This window comes from Pseudopodoces humilis, chromosome 6, assembly GCF_049639895.1.
Source record: "Pseudopodoces humilis isolate 2021_Gansu_Grassland_sample_001 chromosome 6, ASM4963989v1, whole genome shotgun sequence".
Taxonomy (NCBI): domain Eukaryota; kingdom Metazoa; phylum Chordata; class Aves; order Passeriformes; family Paridae; genus Pseudopodoces; species Pseudopodoces humilis.
The window spans coordinates 38,699,581-38,719,670 of NC_142205.1; the positions used below are offsets into that span (position 1 = coordinate 38,699,581).

The window sequence follows — 20,090 nt, forward strand, 5'->3', positions numbered from 1 at the left end:
CAACCCACTGGCTTAAAACATACATCAAAATTCTATTCAATTAATGAATAATATGGTGATGATTTTTAAATGCTTTCATCAGAAAATTGTGGTTAGTAAATAGAGGCAAATGCAAGTAAATAAAAGGCCTTTATCAACTACCAGTCAGCAAACTTCAGAGCTGCCAACCTGATTAACCTGTGGTACAGCAGTAACAGATTTATTAAGTCACTTGCATCTACTGGAATGCTGTGATTGCTTCTAACTAGAAAAACTGCTATCATGACCCACACTCTCATCATCAAACTGCACTCTCTAGAACATCACCATCTATTTGAAAACCATTCAGTAGTAGCTGCTAATTTAGAATAACCTCTTCTTTAGGAGCCCTGGATTTCAGTAGAGTGCACAACTAGGGACATACTGGAACTTTATTAACAATCTGTTGCTCTCTTGGTGATATGCAAGATGTTAATCATGACCAGAAGAGATGTAATTGCCGAGATCCAGCCTACCAGCACCCACTCTTCTCAAGATATACTTCTTTTTAAGCTGTTTCACTTTCCCCAATTACCGAAAGGTTTTTAAAGAAGAGGTGACTAGAGGCACATCTGTCAAAGCATCAAGATTAGACTTATTCCATTCCTGCCCCTTTCAGGTTTCTAAGTGTGGCATTTTTTCCCACATGTCTCTTTCTTAGGTTCTCTGAAGGAGAACAGCCAATTCCCATAGAAGCAATTTCAGCACTACCTTCTCTCAAACCAGTTTCATATATAAAATATGGATTATATATTTGAAACAGAACCTACTGCATTATAAGATTCAGTGAAAGCTTCACAGGATTCAGTTCAGTTGAATAAATATTTCTTTTATCTCTTCCACCCACTTACACAGCAGCAGGCACACTTCCAGGACACAGAATGCATGTCTCTGTTCAAGTACTGAATTCAACTCCGTCCTCTTACAATGGCCAATCACACATTTGTAAAGAACCTTTGTAAAGTCAGCTTTGGATTCTAAAAAGGAAAAATCTACCCTGATTAACACAAAAAACTTCTTATATTCATAAGGAAACTATACCCCTTTGAAAGGGAGAGACATCTTTTTGATCCAATAAGGGAAAAGAGAAGTTTTGTAGTATTCAAACATATACTTTATTGGCAGGCCTCACAAATGCTTGAAAAATATTCCAAGTTAGATATCTAAAATGAAACTAGTTCCAAAATACGTGCTTTATGCTCTTCACATATCACAGTGTTGCTAACTCATACAAAGACACTTAGTTTAGTCACCTATGCATATACACAAAGCACTTGTTTACAAGGATAAAGCTTGACAAGTATCACAATATTCCTAGGAGTATTTTGACTACCAGCTCAGATACGAAGATAGTATGGCTCTGAAGATTACTGGAATATAAGCTCTATTAATTTGATCATGTTAGTGCTCAAAGACTGTGGCAAATATTAAGTAAAGAAATCAGTCTTATAAACTGGCTTATATTAAGTCATTCTGTATTTTCTTCAAGCTAAAAGCACACACAACTAGCTGCTGTTGCTCAGTTGATGTGCAATGGTAAGTTGTTAAAATGGATATTCCATCATGATCCTGAACTCTCTTTTTAATTAAACTCTTGTGAACTGGTGTTCCTGACCCTTAGACAGGGTACTGAAGGGAGAATCTGAGACCATCATGAGACACAGATGTGAGGAAAACTCCATTACCAAATCTGACATTCTGGTAATACAAGTTTCAGAAAAAACTGGTAGCCCCTGAACAGGTTATTTCACATCCTACCCACATAAAACTGCATGGGGTTCATCATAAGCACACCAATTCTAAGTACAATACAACAATTTATTCTGAATACTTTTATCTGAGTTTATTCTAGTGCTTAGCAGAAGAGAAAATAAGGAATGCTTCATGCTGCACAGAATTCTGTTTTTGCCTTTAAATTAGTATCCAGTGAAGATTAGGCATTGTAAATGCAGACCCTATGTTTACATGGACTTCATCTTATCTATCATACATAGTTCTACTACATTTTATTGAAATTAATATCTACTCCTTGCTGGTTTGTTGGGGGTTTTCGTCCTCCTCAACATACACAAATCTGGACTGTTCATCATTTTGTATTCTATTTTGTGTAATTCTCTCTTCTGCACTTTTCTTTCAGTTTTAAAATTACTTGTGCATATCTTGCTTCTCTCCTGCCCTTCCATTCCTAAACCAGATATAATTTTACAAGGTTTTCAGTAGGCTATTTCTTTCTCCTATTTATGGATTTGAAATTATAATTAAAATATAAATAATATAATTTATAATAAATATATAACATTATATAATTATATAATATAAAATATAATTGAACATTTCTCAAAAACTAAAATAATTCATTTCTTTCCATTTTTTTATTAAACCAATTTTAACATGTGGTTGTACTCTAGAAACAGACTTGCAAATTAGCATCTCTTCCCAAAAGAAAATTCCTGGTGTGAACCTGAAGGCTTGCCCACTGAACTACTGAAAGACACTCTACTACTATTAAACCACATAATGACTTCCACTGGTTGTAATTTTGGTTCATTAGAAATATTATGCTAATAAGAATAAATGCTTAAAACAAAAAGTCGCTCATAATGGCTTTTACCAAAATGAAGAGGTGCCATGATTTCTTTCTCCCACTGTATGATGACTACTTTCATGTCCTCATCCTTACTCTCTCTACCAGCACAAACATATAGTGACTACTAAAATCAATAGCTTGTTACTGGGAAGTCAATGACATAAAGAAGCAAACACTGTATTTTTTATTCACAAGATAGTAGTTTCACTCTTGTCTGCAGTAACAAGGCCTTAATGGACCAATTTGACCAAATTTAACATTGCATATTAAATGATATAGATACAGGTAAAATATAGATGGGTAGATAGATGGATGGATAGATAGATATAGATATAGGTAAAATGGAAAGAGTCTAGTAGAGCAAGAAGAACAGTAAAAGATTTAGAAACTACTGTCTCCAAAGATTGAAAAATTGAAGTGTATGAATAAGAGCAATCATTCAATACATAAGATTATTGCAGCAAAACAGCAACAAGTTGCTTTACAAGACAACAGAAGGAAGTATCATTATGTAGTCTAATATAGACCAGGAACATTTAAGTCAGATACTAACTACCTTTTGAACTAGAAAAACTATTAAAGCAACTGGAAAAAGCCACCTAAGGATTATTATCCAGCTTCCATTGTTAGATTAAATATGTTCTGCCAAGTCTAGATACAGTCAGTCTCTGTTTCACTTTAAAAAGCTCAGTAGCAATTATCTTTTATGCTATTCCCTGAAACATCACATTCCTTCTTCTTTGTGGTCCTTTAACATAGCCTCAGTCCAACTTATGGCATGACCCAATGCTTGTGGGTCATGCCACAAATATAATTCAGAAGCTGACCATCTTAAAAAGCACACATCTGTGTTCTTAAACTGTGTGACTTCTCTGGCTTTTGGTGTGAAGTATAGGCTCATTTTCAGCCTTAAGGATTTTTCAGGGTCCAACAACCCTGATCAGCTGGAGGTGATGAATTGCGGCATGAATAGCCAAAGTCCGTACTACCAAACATGGTACTGTAGAATGTCTACCTTAGTAAATAGCTGGGACAACATTAGGATCTTCTTTTTTGAGGATTTCTTGGGGAAATCAGCTGCTTTTTCAGACCTTGTTTTGACAGCACCTTAAATCAAATGTGCTGTCAACTCTTATGCCCACACCCCATGGCACCATACAAATAGAAGCAACTCTGTTGTACTTTTTATGGCAATCTGCGTGAACAGTAAGAGTGACAAAGAAAAAATGCATACATATTTCTGTTCATAATATGCTTATTACTATGCAGATGTTGTTCTTGAATAATTTCAGAAAATGAGCAGAAAAAAATTATACTTCTTGAAAATGAGCCTATTCAGGATTCTGAACTTCATGTTTCTTGTACCTAACAAAATTCTTTAAAGGAAAAAAATGCTAGGACAGAGTTATACAATTGTAAAAATACAATTTTTTGTGATTTTCTCTTCTACTATCTTCATGCACTCATCTTGTTCAAAAGCAAGACAACAGTAGCAGCAAAGTGAAGCTATATGTAATGCTTGCCCCAGGCTGCAGGGAAACGTCTACTCCCAACTTTGGTGTATGTTCCTGCACTTCAATACACTAACCCCAAGTACTGGGTGAAAACAACTGACAGGGCTGTGATCCAAGTTAAGAATAACACAAAAATCCCTCAAAAACCCATGTGGAGTGGAAGTGGAGATAGAGTGTTATGCTGTTAGATGTTTTTTTTGAGTTCAGTGATCTGCTTTAGAAAACAGTCTAGCAAACAGTTGTATCACAATTAAACAATCACAATTAAAGGAACAAAGACCCATAGAAGGGAATCAGAAAGGAACCCAATCACCTAACTTGTGTTTATTCAAATCTCATTCCACTCAGCCTGTATCAGGTTGACCTCTAAAGCCCATAACAAATCCACAGCCCATCAACAACTGCAGGAACTTCTCCTCCAATATATTTGTGCTCAGGAGAGGCCCGAGGTGTATAGCTGACTAAAAAGGGGCTGCAATGCATACGCATAGCGTGGGAGAGTTACTCACGCACGAGCTTCTTATAGTAACCAACTCTCCCACATTGTGCACTGCATGTAGTTAATACCTATATGGATATCAAAAATTTGATATGCAAGAAAGTTGATTTGCCTTTGAAAACATTAACTTGGATATTCCCTTCTTAAAATATGAAGAATGAGATATTGCACTAAGTCTAACATTTAATTTCATCCCTAAAAAAAAGAAGGGAAAAGCAAAGAGTTAAGAATGCAGAAAAATGTGACTTAATGTGTAAATACAGCAGAAACACTGGTATGGCATTATGCAAAGTGAGTGCCACTAGAGATGAATTATAAAATAAGTTTTTCTAACTGAAGGACAAACACTAAAAGAATGTGCACATTCATATACCAGCTGTCGTATTGTTGCAGGCTGGGGGGAACCTATTGAACCAAGAACTGAAGAAAAGAACAAATGTTCTTTTGTATTTAACTAATGTAGTGATAACATCCAATGACGATGGCCGCCTATGTTGATAGTTTATGGGCTAAATGAATGTGGTTTTCTCAATCACTGACTTACACCTGATTTTTCTACCTCCACACCTGCCCAAAAACGTACATAAGTGAGAACAGGACAGTGGGGAGAAAAAAATGTACAGTTCCCACTGAGAAGCTGCAAAGCCACAGTCAGGAAGCACTCTCCTGTCCACATCTAGATCAAGTAAGATTCTAAGGAAAGAAGTTGACACTTAACCTGCCCTTTGAGAGACACCAATGAGCTAGGCTACGATTATGTATTTCTTTATAATTAGTTTTCATAAATATAAAATGTAGCTATTTTAATACCAAGAACTACTTAGCAATTCTACATTACTTAAACATGAAGCTTGCACATCTTCTTCAAACATTGTATCGCATATTATAAATTAATTCATTACCTATTCTTACTATGTATAACCTGATGAGATGGAATGATACACTTGAAATCCCATAAAGGGTATCAGAATAAGAATCATAAGCAGCTACCTAGAAGCTGACACTCCAGTTCAACACATTAATCCAAATACAAAATGGCATCTTATGTTTTCACGCTTCTGTATTCCTCCGAGATAAATTCCTAACTGCTACCAAAATTTCACAGTATCTTCTAGGTCATATAGACGAGAAACTGAGCGCTAGAATTCATCTCAATAGCACGCAACATGCTTATGAGAGAACACATTTTTGACTAAGGCCTGGCAATCTGCACTAGGTTTCTAGGTTTCCAGAAAGTCACAGTAACAATTTTCCCATCTTGGTTTTCAAGCTTAAGGAAAAGAATTTGCATCATCATATTTATTTTTATCCATAGTATTTATTTCTGCTGTAAGGCAAATAAACTCTACATATCTAGTAATAATCAATACAGTCATATTACAAATATATTCACCATCAACATTTAAGTGCAACTATATTGGAAAAAAATCAAAACCCAGCTTAGAAGCCTGACTTTCTTAGTACTCAAGTAACCACAAACTTGTAATATCATTCACCAAGACATATTATTTATACTAACATCCCCAGCATCGTCAGGTATCTATCTTCAGACACATAACCTGGAGTCATGAAAATTAAATCCCTATCAGACTCATGAGCATTAAACCAGTGGATTTCTGGCCTTCAACCACTCCTGTATGAGGAAGAAATGTAATGCTTTTCCTCCCCACTAACATGGAATAGTCAGCATTGCCAAGGATGGATGATAATGCCTCCTCCTAGGCAGCACCTACAGCCAAAATACAGTAGGACTGCCTGTGAAGTCCACTCCAATGTTATGGATAGAATATACCAAGATTAGGGCCATTAACCTGTCAGCAAGACAGAATATTCTACTTTAAGGATGAAAAGCCAGAATGATCAAGCAGCAAGAGGTCTGTTAGGGAATCTCTGACAGCTCTCAATTCGCTCAAGGTCTTCCACAGAGATACAGAGATTTGGGCAACCACCAGATTGGTAAAATACAACAGAATTTCCATCATTTTTTTCATTATGTGCATTCATCATCAGACCAGAACAATTCCTTAAAAAGAATGATTCTTAAGAAACAAGTCGTTAAGAAAGACAAGAAATTAGTCTTACAGAATTAAATGACTTATGATATGACATCAGATACGGAAGTCTTAGTAGCAGGATATTTTGTTTCAAGATGGCAGCATTTCTCATTTCAGGAAGTATTCAATCAAGCATGGCTAAAATAAGCAGTGACCCCTACAGATTCAGCAGCCAATAAAATGCTATTAATTTCAGCCTAATGTCCAGTAAAAGCAATTAATTTCAGAATACATAATAGCAACAAAAGTTTTCAATGCCAAATTCAGCAACATGGTTTTGCATCCTGCTAAAGCACCAAAATAACTGCTAATAACCAGTTATTTGGCACTGGGCAAGAGTAGAAAGACGAGCATAGGAGTAAAAAGAAAACCACTAACATTAAATGTATCACCCCTTAGGCAACTAGTTTTAAACTTACCAAGCCTCTACAACAAATCTCAAAAGATATTGGAAGGAAACTGTCCATCTTAAGTCCATCTGCATTTAGAAAATATTAAATATAGGAGGCTATGTTTTCTAAGCTTGTGTTTGCTTTATTCTAATTGAAGCTTCATTTTAAGGTACAGTCAATTGGAAAAACTTCTTACCTCTGCGTGGGATGGACAAAACCTTCATGATAGATATTGGTTGATTTAATTTAAAAAAAAAAAAAAGCAGTAGCTAAAAATTTCTGCACAGTTGGTCACTGGCAAGTTACAGAGATTGAGCAGGAGAAAGTACTTTATTGTGCAGGCTAACAGGCAAAAAAATAAACAGGACAGCTTAATTGGACAACATGATTTCACATTCAGGAATAAATCTATGTAGCTTATGTAAGTTTCACTTAAATATTAGAGAAGAGGTGGTACAGAGATGGCTGACAGCATTAATTTTAGGCATATATTTTATTGCATTATATAAGGTTTGGTTGCAAAACTCATTAAAACCAACTAGCCTTCCATTTACTTGAATTGTCTTTGAATTTGACCCAGAATTTAAACAGCATGACTACTTGCTTTGTAAGCACAAGGTCTGAAAAAATTCCAGTTTTCAGATAAGATTTCCCATGTTGGAGTTGAACCACAATGACAAAATAAATGACTCTGCACATTACATCTCATTTGTTGCAAAAAATATTCTCACTCTTACCTGCACGTTTTCTTCTGTAACTTGGATTTCAGCAGTGTAAATATAATCAATAAGCATCCTTAGAGTCCAGCCATCAACTTCCTTTATTCGAACTTTTTTTGCTCGGCTTTCACTCATCTCACCTACAAACACAATTTATTAGTCAAGCAAATAATATAGAAATACAGCACGAATGTAGAAGTTTAATAGCAGCAGAAATTTTGTGCATGAACAAGTTGTGATAGTAGAAAAACATCAATACTAATAATTTAATTTCTTTCTTTCCTTTCTTCCTCCAGTAAGAAAGGAAGATTTTGTTGTTACCATCATGCAAATACTACCTGGGTTAATACTTTTAGTGAGGTGACCTATTTTTTCCAGTGTACAGTATCAGGAAAATACTGTTATCAAACCTAAATAAGACACTTCAAATGCATACAAAAACATTTTTCTGGGAAAGCAAGATATTAAAATACTCTAGCTTTATTAACTTTTTAATTGAAGGAGCATACCAAACATGGTCTGGAGTAAATTTATTTTAAAAAGAAAAGTTATATCCCCACAGAAGAATTAACATACATATTTCTTTGCTTGCCTGCTTATTATTCCCTTAGCGATTTCACCTCTTTTACAGATCCAATTTAACAGCTCAAGCTAAGACAAAATGGTAAGCAAGGGAAAACTTGTTGGATCTCATTCTGTGGAGGCTGACATGTTGGCCATATGCCACAACCAATCTTCATAGAAAGGCCTGCAAAATAATTTCCACCTTCAAGGCATGATGTTTCTCAAAGTGCAATATTTTCTTTATAGCTGAAATAATTATCCAAATATATACTTTGAAGTAATGACTATAACCTTCTTTGTGACTTCCAGATCAGGTAATCTCAGACCTTTAAATCCCCTTGCACTGACTTTCACTGAGAAACAACACATGAACTACAAAAGTTGTGGTGGAAGATATATAAAATTTGATTTTGGAAGAGTATATCCTAATCTCTGAATACACTAATTTCTTATTCTTCTATGTCAGATATAATTTCTTTCCCTTAGGCATAGGCATCTAGAGATAAGGGTATTGGTGATATAATAAATTTAATGTATACAATAAGAAAAGCAGACAGGATGGAGAATTGAACAAGAACCATTGCTGATATTTTCTTATGAAGTCACACACATTATCATTGTTTGTTACCCTCTGGTCTCTATGGCTAGTGTCAAACCATGCATTTTACCCAGTACTTTCAGCAAAGGGATCACCACTGAGAAATCTGTTACCATTATCCATGGTACTATATCTTTTTTTTTTTTGAGCCGAAGGGTAAAGAATGGCATTGCAAATCAACACTTTCAATGGCAGGAAGTTCAAAGCACCATTTACTGAAATAAAAACCAGCAAAATCCAGTCCCCACAGAACTTTCTCCTTTCACCTGTACTTCTGAAACATTCCCCTTCACCTTGGAAGGATGACTGCAGCATGTTCCCTGCAGGGCCCTCTATTCCCTATTCTAGAAGTTTCTACTTCTAGTTTGACACAGATTAAACCTATTGATCTTCAGAGCATGTAAGCTGCAAGTTATTTATTATGCAAGCTGCTGTGGAGGTGGTCCTCTGGGAAAATTGTGTGTGTGGGAGAGCAGATTTTGATATTCTGCAAGCACATTAGATTTGTTTTCAGATTTTGTGTCAAGGCTTTTAGAGTCATGGATAGGCACCTTCTCTGTTTAAAAACCAAGCCCAGAATATAAAAATAAAAAAACTCTTAACAAGAAAAAAACAAAACAAAACACCCCACACCCAAACAACAACAAAAAAAACACCCCAAAAAAATAACCCCAAAAATACTTGCTTCCAGCTTTCATGTGAACCAGACATGCAATCTTACTACAATTCTAGATCAACCCATATCTGTTTGATAGATCATATAGAGGAAACCAGAGATGCACCCAGCAGGCAGTCTCAGTCTAGAATTCAACCTGCTGAAGAACTATTTATGACTGGGAAGCAGCACCACCATTCTCCACAGAGTCCTTAATGACAGGAAAGCATATTGTGAACAGAAAGAAAGCACTGAGCTGATCCAACCTCCCAAGCAGCAGCACACCAGTTGAGTTGAAGATACTAAAGAGGATACCTAAAAAGCTCACATGGTTCCTCACAAAGTAACGCAAAGAAGGCTTTCTTCCTCTTTTTTTTTTTTTTTACCCAAGAATTTTACAAATGGAGAATGGAAGTGAAGAGAGCAGGTAAATCCCTAAGGATAACTGCCATTGTAGAAAAGAAAATTAAATTCAGGTCATCCTTGTTTGAAGTCAGGTCCTACAGCCACTGAAGAGTCCCTTCGCTGATGTTTTATAATCAATTCCTCTAAACATTTAAGTAGATTTGGCTCATATTTCTAAATAATTCCACTGTATAAGAAGAAAGAAATATTTCTATTAACATTAATTAAATAGCAGGGACTTTCTTCCCCCATCTCCTCGTTGGATAATTGTTACTAACTTACTATATTTTGTAACTTAAAAAGACAGTAACTTTTCCTTTCCTGATAATTATTAGGGCTATCATTACATGTACAAATGGGAAAAAAAAAGGAAAAAAAAAAAAAAGGCAGAGAGTTTGAACCCAGTTAATACCATATCCCAGCCTGCACTGCAGTAATATTTAATGACTCAGAGAATGATGGAATCAACCTGCAAACACATCTCTAAATATAAGCTTCTAATTTCTATTCAAGAAATAACCCTAAAGCATTAAGAGTGCAATTTTTTTACTGTCTTTTCAGGCCATGTTTTATTCTGGATGGAAGGAGGTACTTCTCCGTTCGGTTGTGGTTGGTTAATTTGCTTATATGAATTTGCAGATTACTGGATGAGAAAAAAAATCCACATAAGTGTGGATTCCAGGCTTCATGGAGAGAACAATCACAATGAAATTCAGGATTTTTTGTGTGGGGAATGGCTGAAATGCACCAATACCACAGTTGGGCCTAGCTAGCCACAACCTATAAGCCTACTATAAAATCTGCTGATAACTCTTAAAGCCACAGCTGAATTTTATTTAAGCTCCCACCTATTTGGCTCACCAGCTACATAAACCTCACAACAGATATATTAGTTAAACACCTCACACTCATTACTCAAGTGAGTGTTCCCACCTCCTGCACCACTGGGGCTAAAGAACACCTACATTTAAAAACATAAAACAAGTAAAAATTTTTAAAAGGGACTGAAGCAAGGGAAGAGAAGATTTCAGTAATCCTATATGGAGAGCAGCTACAGACTGGCACTCAGCTGCACTGGCACTCTGAATGGGTAATAAACTTCTTCACAGAAAGGGCAGTCAGGGCAAGCAGAAATGTCTTAATCACAGAAAACATAAAAAGCGATACCCTGAGTAAAGAGTATTTTTCAATGTGATAGTCAACAACAGTTAATCTTTAATACAGAACTAACATAAGAGGCTTGCACTTCTCTGCTACTAAGGTGATAAAAAGGAACTGCAGAAGCAGCTTTTTTATTTTAATTTTATAGACAGCAGTAAAAATTAAGAAATAATTTATCAGTCACCTAGAATATTTGTCTCAACCACAAATGCAAATTTAAAGAACTGCTTGAGGAAGAGATATTTAATTTTACAAGCAACTTTAAAGCATTGCTGTAGAAGTTACTCCACTTCTGGCCTTGAATATGTCAAAATATTTGCCTATAAAATCAAGAATGATCAGCTGCTTCCCCAGAACACAACAGTATTTCAAATTTCATCCATCTTGTTGCATACAATTAAAATTATTAAAACACCAATCTGTTTGCATATGGGCAAGCCAAGAGGCACATTTCTACCTCCATCTGAGCTGGTGGTCAGCAGTAATGGATTACAGAGAAGTCTTTTAATTCCAGACAGATGACATTAACTACAAAGCTGGCACAAGATTTTAGGAAGAACAGACAAAACCTCATAAGTCAATTTTAACATGCATTTAGTAGCATTCTTACTTTGACACTGAATTTCACATTATTTCAATGTGATTTATGACCATGATGAAATTAAACCCATAGCACAGGAATTTCAGCTGGAAGCTCCTATGAACTTGAGCCTATCCTAGCCTTGCAAGTCCTCAGCATTCCTGCTCTAGCAGTAAAGCAATAACTTGGCCAGCATGGAGTGAGAAGTAGAATCAAGCCTGTACAGAAAAGTAGTGGCAATGATGCAGAGTACATATGTCATGGAGAATGACCCTAAAAATACTGAAACACACACTCCAGCTATAGGCTGCCAAAGCCACAGAAAGCTTTCATACCTACTAACAGCCTAAAGCGCTCATGGGCTGAAGAATGTAGCAGCAGTAGTTGTTAAAGGACATAATTTGCTCCCAAATTCACATGAAAGTTATTTTAACCTTCTTTTGGACAAATGAGATAACTAGAGGATTAAAGGGTATAACAACTTAACTATTTCTGGCTTACTTAACATCTAATTTGTTTTTTAATTAAGGAGACCTTTTAAAGCATTCATCATGCTAACAAATGCTAAGTTGACAGCGTGTCTTTAGACTGAGGAAAAAAAAAAATCATTAAGAATCCCAAGCGTTCCTATTGGCTTATCTAAAAATCAAATTAGATCCTTAAAAGCAAAAGTAATGAAATTTCATTCTTTACACAGTTAGACTGGATTACAACATAGTAAGTATTGAAACATTTGGTACCTGTAAACATGGCATGGAAGTAGGGGCTGCAGGCGGCTAACACAACTCTATGCGCTGCAATTTCCATGTCTTCAGCTACTATCGTCACATCACACAGCAAGTTTTGACTATTTAGAAATATCAGAGAAGGCAATTTCACATAAGTGAACTACAACAGAAAAGTATATATGATATCACACACAATTTCTTTTCCCAGGCCATCAAAAGAGGCAGGCAGACAATGTTGATGAAGCATTGTTTTTAAATGTGTTACACAACCACATGGCTGTTACTCAATCAGATTACGGATGGTGCTTGGGTACACAAAACGATCTAAAAATCAAACAACTGAATTGTGATTCATTGCACAGAAGTTTTCTGCATTGAATAACCATAATTTGTATCAGCCCAATTTATAAACATTCTCTCTGGAAGTCTGGGCCCCTTTGAACAACTATGATAGAAAAAACAGAATTTAATAGACACAAGCACTAAAAAATTACATAAGAAACAAGGCTTTACAGACAACAAAGAATACAAACTTCAACTGAGATGCCTGTGTCACATTACACTGGAAACTCATGCCTACTTAATCGTTCAAATTCACTACTCAATCTTCTCTGTATTTACTGTTTTCCAAGCATTTTTCACATTCAGCCTATGCACACAATAGCAATTATTTTTTCCAGTCTGAGCAGTTTAGAATTTATTATGGTTAACCTCATATCTTGACTGACTTTGTATCTTCATTACATCCATTTGCATTCTTGTCCTTTGTGACTGGAACATATTTCCTTCCTCTTCAGTTGCAATAAAGTAACATCTCATTTATAACCATTCCCAACACAGGTGTTTCTAATGCAGTTTACAGCTATTGGCTATACCTCTCCCACTTCAACTGTTATTACACTTAAACCTGTGTATTCTTTATAATCCAATTTTCTAGACTGAAAGAGGAGAGGAAAAAAAAAAAGACACACCACAACACCAAAAGGCTGCAGTTACACAATATCTAAATAGCCATAGTTACAGTTGCTTTTTATTTCATGTTCATGCTAACACTGTCCCTGTGGAGGTAGTACAGAATCCACAAAACTCCAAGCCACAGCAACAGAGGGAAGAGGGAAAAGTATGACTTAACATATTCCTTAGGGATGCAGCTAGAGCTGTACACCAATCCAGTGATTTCTATTCTCAGTATTTTCAAAAAGATAAATTTTTACCACTTCTGAATACACATTAAAGATTTTTAGATAGTTTGCAACTACCACACTGAGTTGTAGCAAAGACAGGTGAACAGCTGCATTTTGCTTGGTGGACAGAAGTGGAGCTCTCAGCCAAACTGCTCAGATATTCATCTCAGTCCAAAAGAAAACTCTGTGATCTCTCAGTTCTGCAATCATCCAATTTTTATGAGCCCAGACTCAGGTAAGATGGCTTTGCATAGATCACACACCAAAATTTTTGGTGGCCACAACTAACGTTTGGAGCCATATTGCAATCCTGGCATAAGATTATCCATCTGCTTTCAGCTCTTAATATCTACAGCAACTATATAAATCTCCTAAATTTAGCTTGCAATATGGTTATTATCAAATAATATGTAGAGTGTAAAGTAATGACCATTCCAGATGAAACACACAATTCAGAGGATCTTGAAACAACCATTACATTTATTATAAAAAAATTAAAACAGAAAGCTACCCATAAAAGGGCATCAGGTACCCAACTTTATCAAACACCTGCACTTATCCTGACAACAGGAACAGAAAGTTTTACACTTAGTTGCACAGAAATACTAAAGATAACAGTGGAGCCAGAAGCAACAGAATTACATCAATGCATGACTAGGGTTAACTAATTACATTTCACATACATAGACATAGTAACACCTCTAGTCTGGAACTGCATAAGGTGAATGAATATACTCCTCATTACTACAAAGGTAAAGAAACTACTGAAGAAGAAAGCTTAAAAACTTAATACTCTGCTGCAAGCATCTTGTGGCTTCCACAGCAACTCAGCACCTTCATTTCATGAGGCGCATCATTTTACAAAAATAAGTCTTGTTTGTAAGAATGAGAATTTTCATAAATATAGGCAACATCAAATTCCTTTGTGATAAAAGCAAATTATAATAAAGTGAAAAGACAGGCATCAGAGTGTAATTTTGTCATATGTCAACTACCTATCCTAATGAGCTTTCTACTCAGTGTTGAGGTGATGGTGAGCAATGAAATGACAAAAAATACAAAGGACAAAATTGCTAAAATTTGTCAAAATTTGAAGGCACATAAAAACTCATTAACAAGCTACTAGAGCCAGACAACCTGGCAGCAGTCAAAAATTTAACATAAACACACCAACTTAAGCATTCAAAATCAAATGTATTTAGATGCTTAAGCAAATTATTTTTTCACTAGTTATTCACTTCCTGGAGAGTATACCTCTGGCAAATATCTGTTTGTGCTACACTAATGAAAAGCACTGAGATCATTACATTTTTAAAGTTGTCTCTAAATCAAAAATATCATTTACTGGATTAATATTAGATCTTTGTTTAGAGCAATGAAACATTTTTAATATTTTCTATTTATTATTTCAAACAAATGAATGCAACTAGAAATGCTTATAATTTTATTTAATTACAACTTACTACCCTAAAAGCTATTCTCAGCTTAAATGAGAACTAGTTAAGGTTATATGGCACAGCTCCTGTTCAAACTTTAGGTATTTATACATGCAAGGCAAAATTGCTCAAATTGCTTCTACAGCAATTTGAATTTAGGTAACCATGGAAACTAAAGTATATTCTGAAAATAATCCATGGGCTTCAAAAATGCACTCTGCTGGAAGACAGTGAAATCTTTTACTTGCAACACATCAAAATGCAGGTAAGGTTTCTGACTTCTGAAACTATTGTTAAGATAATTCTGGGAAACTTTCTCCATGTGGACTCTTGCTCATCCTTAGGAAGTCATTGCTGCTGGCTCTAGCCAGGCTCTATCATGTTCCTTGAGACGCTGAATCTGGTTATTGGGACACTTGAAAAAGCCAAGGGCATAACTTAGGTGAAGCAACAAGTGTCAGTCTATCCAGCACACAGTTTTAAAGATTAACCTATATGGAACAGCAAAGGTCAAAGGCAGAGGCATACTTTAAAAGGGTATCAGTTGCTGTGTTTCTTTTCAGTGAAGCCTCTCCAATTTTTAATTTTATATGGGAAATAACAAAGAAGTACAGGATTTTTGCAGCCTCCAGTACTGTCTCTGCTAGGGAAGTATTTTTATTTATTCAATTTCTCCATTGTTGCTGTAAGTTTTAGCACTAAATTACTATCAGTGATAGCTGTGAGTCCTGATTTCCAGAGCTCAGTTGTGAGCTCTAATTACCAGCTGTCACAGTTTTCGACATCACTTCACCTACTCATATGTAAAATATAAATCAATATGGATGCTAAGAACACCATCAGCACCAGTCTCCCAGTTTCACTGAAACTGATGGCATTATCCTTCAAAGTCTTACAAAACTTTATTGAGAAAAACTACTTTCAACATTTGATTTGGGAGTTCATCAGTTTCTCCCAGGGGACAAGCAAATGATAACTACAAAAAAGTGCAGTCAGTTGGTTTATACTGTGACCTATGTCTCCAGCCTAGAAAATTGTAACATTTTTCTGGTTCACAGCCTACCACAAAAATCAACAACAGGCACACAAAGAGCCTAAGGCTCAACCAGAGTCACTTTTCATTTATCCAGGATCAACTACGTACAAGAGAGAATCAGTAGCTGTAACTCCTTAAGTACCACCTGTAAGTATTTCTCAAGTCTCCTAAAACTAGCTTTGACTAACTTATGAGGTGCAAAAACATCCTGCATACATTACAGCTATCATCACATGGCTATCATTCAGCTATCACTTCATTGCATATTTAATCCTTCTTCTCAGCTATACTTCTGAAATTGCATGCTCTTAATAAACAAACTATTATTATTAACTTAACAAATGCAAATGAAAGAAAAAATGAGTGATGGACTCCAGGCAGGTGTATACAGTGAAGTAATACCTTCTTAATTCATTCATAACTTTAAAAGCTTTCTTCATGTGCCATGGATTTACTGTAATAGGACAGTGAATTTCGGTGTTATCATCTTTCAGATCCAAGGGCTTCTGATGGCAAAGTTTGGTACATCTGGAAAGAAAAGAAAAAAAAAGTTAATACTTCTGTCTAATCTCCAGTGCTGTCACTTCTAATTTCATTCACCTTCATCTTGGGGGAAAAGAAGATTTGCACTTGAAACTTTGTCTTTACTCCAAGCAAGTTTGGTTTCCCTATTACCAAAGGTGTAGAGGAATAGGTAGAATTCCCATGGAAGTAGTAAGTTGGTGACTAATACTTAGTGACATTATGACTAATGACATTGGCTAACAATAATCTCCACTAAAGAAATTAAGATGCTTTCTAGTTTTGTGAGTATTATTTTATTTAGTGGAGAACTATTCTAGGATATTTCCAATAAACTCCAGGGCAAGGGCAGAATTAGAGTTTTGGGAACTTTTCACCTAGTGCCCATACAGAGCAATGGCAGAATGCAGCAACCTTCACCCCAGTTTCTTAATGCCTTCATTGCCTGTCAGGTAAGAGCTCATCTCTGCACTTCTACCAGGACCTCAGTTACTGCTTCACACAGCTCCTAGTTCTCCTCTGACAGGAAGACCACACAATGAATGACTACTGTAATTATCCAGTCTTTCCCTGGCTGCAGCGTAAGACACGGGTGACAGAAAAATGTGTAGTTTTGTAGATTCACTCAATGTTTTGAAAACTATAATGTACATAAGTGACCAGCCTTTTAATTTTTCTTACTCTCAAAACCCCATTCCAAATAGCAAGAGAAGAACTAGGCAGTGTGAAAAATCATTACCTCTAGCTACAACTAATTCTTTCTGTAAGACATACCCAAGTTCTACAGACACTAACTTGTGTAGAAAAATTATTATATACACTCCTCAGTCACTGGGACTGTCCAAACAGCAAGCAAACTTTTCATGCCAAACCAAATCAATGAGTTTCCTGTTTACAGTCGCAATGTTGTTCTTACAAAGCAAACTGTGTTGCTGTAGCACTTAGAAAATGCTTAGCATCAGTAATGCTTTATTCTACAGTACTGTAACTGTATTCCTGAACCTCTAAGCTGGAAATAAGCAAATGAAGTTATTTGGTGGGGCCACAAACCTTGGTACATCAACAACCTAATTTCAAATGAAAATTCAACATTACTAGCATTAGGTAAGCACAGTCAAACTGAACATATTCAGTGACTCACATAATTGCAACCTCTCTTCTACTATACCTTAAACTTTTTAATTGGGCATGTCTAATTAAGCTTAAAAGAAAACTCCAACAATAATTTAAGATTTTAACCTAGAACTCTAATTTCTGTGCACAACAATAGTGCAAAGCCAAGTAGCTGGCTTTATTTTTCATTATCCCAAAACTAGCTACAAAATTTTGGAGCAAAGCAATACAAAATTGCCTCAAGCAACAAAGAAATGTAAAAAGTCTGTAAAACCAACCTAGTAACATCCATGTGCAGAACTCTACTACCAGCTTACTATAGTGTACCAAGCCACTAATATGAATTAAAAGTTTCATGTTCAATTAAAAAAATTATACAATTCATTACTGAGAAAGGACAAATAACAGACAGGAATTCTGTATCAATTAAAAAAAAAAAAAGAAAACCAAACAAGTTACATGCTATTCAGCACATACATAAGCTATTTCATAGAGGTTAAAAAAAAAAAAAGACACTCTATCTAGCAAACTCCTTTAGCCCGAAGGCTACTTTTCTACATTATGTGACATACATAGTGATCAGAATTCCAAGAAATTATAGACAAAAATCAATGACTACAGAAAACATTCAAAACACCACAGACCTATAAGGAAGAGAGGCAGCTTTTAATCATACAACTGACCTATCAAGTCCAAGATAGAACACTTCCATTGCAACTTTCTACATCCCAAAGCAATGCATTAGATAATGATGACTATTCATCTGCATATGTATACAGGCATGTACACATGATATGTACACATCAAATACAGCTATGCAAGGAAAAAAAAGAGATCGAGTTGTCCATAAAGAACTGCCAAGCAACCTGGATTGAATGGAGGAGTTCACATGAAGCATAAATTAATTTGCTTTAGTTTCATTAGTTTGTCACAAAGGGTGACTTTGTTTTAAGGTAACAAACCCTACAAAACCATCAGTCACATGCCTTCTGTTTTGGGAAGTGGCAGTCTGCCTGAAGTACTGGAGTCTCTCTTACCATTTCACCAATTGGGCCAGAGCTGTCTGCAACTGGTTTCCCTCGGTTTGCTCCCAAGAACCTCACCCACAGCCTGAAGCCTACCTACCGAAGGCGCAGGATGAAGTTGCACTGAACCGGAGCCTGTGAAAGGACTGAGGCCAGCCGAGATGCAGCTGGAGATGGCTGCCTGGAGTGCATTGCCTGGGCACTGCCACTAAAAGAGATGCTTAACTAAATAACCAGAAACCCGGGAGTGAGATAAGCACGACTGCTGAGTCAAACAAGGAGTAATTTGGGACCACATATGGAGGAAGCAGAAGGAGTGAGGGGGAGGAGGGAGAAAAAGCCCGCCTGTCCCCACAAGCTGGAAGGCACACGGAAAGGCGGCGGGGCGGGGGTGCCGGCAGCGCTGCCCGCCCGCGGGAGCCCCGCGCCCGCTACCCCCGCCTCACGGTGCCCGCGGCCGGCACCCGCAGCGGCTCAAGCGGGCATCTCCGAGCGCCGGGCCACCGCTTGTGCCACCAGGTCACCGACACGACCCTGCCGCCGGCGCTGCCCCGCGGCCGGTTCCGAGCGTCCCCCGTCCGCAGGCACCGCTCCCCCCAGTGCCGAGGGGCCCGGCACGGCCGGCCGGGCTGCGGAGCACCGCCGCACCTCCGCTCGCTGCTGCGCGGTCGGGCCCGCCCCCCCGCCCCAGCCCTCGGACCGCACGGCGCTCCGCTCCGCCGTCCCGGCGGGCTCCGGCCGCCCGGCTGCCTCCCCGCCCGCCCCGCCGCCGCCGCCGCCGCCGCCGCCGCACTCACACGGGCGGCAGCAGCATCTCCATCGCGGCTCCGCTCGGGCTTCCTCCGTGCAACGCGGGCGCGGCGAGCTGCGCCCAGCACCATGCCAGCTGCGCTGCCCCGCCGCTGGTGCGGGGTGCGGGGAGCGGCTGCGCCCGCCCGGCCGAGCCCCCGCCGCCGCCGGGAGCCGCCGGCGCTGCCCCTTCCGGGTGCCCGCCCCCCGGAGGGCGCGGCGGGGACGGGCCGCTCTGCGCAGGCGCGGCGGGGCCCGGCACGGCCCGTGCGGTGCCTGCTGCGGTGGCGACCGGAGCTGCGGGAGCCGCGGTGGGCACGGGGCGTCTCGCCAGAGCCTTCCGCCCTGGAGCTGGGACAGCCTCGGCCCAGGGACGTCAGGAAGAGGAGGCTGAGACGCCGCTGCCCTTGCAGAGAGAAGCGTGGCCTGCGAGTGGGATGAGCTAGGGTCTAGCGCCCAAGTGCGCGTATCCCGCTTCCCAGGAAAGTGGTGGCTCAGGGCCGGGCCGGAG

At 38.1% G+C, this 20,090-nt stretch overlaps 1 protein-coding gene across 3 annotated transcripts in view; it reads right to left on the bottom strand.

Annotated features, from left to right (window-relative positions):
- Window positions 1-19,745, bottom strand: part of KLHL2 (kelch like family member 2) — a 53,239-nt gene extending 33,494 nt beyond the window's left edge. The window contains exons 1-4 of one of the 3 annotated variants that reach the window (XM_005517605.3): window positions 19,588-19,745; window positions 16,533-16,658; window positions 12,487-12,593; window positions 7,802-7,923 (exon numbers count right to left, since the gene is read on the bottom strand). In XM_005517605.3, coding sequence (XP_005517662.1) covers window positions 7,802-7,923; window positions 12,487-12,593; window positions 16,533-16,658; window positions 19,588-19,610 — 378 coding nt within the window. In that variant the 5' untranslated portion in view covers window positions 19,611-19,745. Of the gene's footprint in view, window positions 1-7,801; window positions 7,924-12,486; window positions 12,594-16,532; window positions 16,659-18,890; window positions 18,910-19,587 lie in introns of those variants that run through there. The other 2 variants (XM_088056269.1, XM_014262533.2) reach the window with 2 other exon arrangements.
- Window positions 19,746-20,090: the final 345 nt, after the last annotated feature.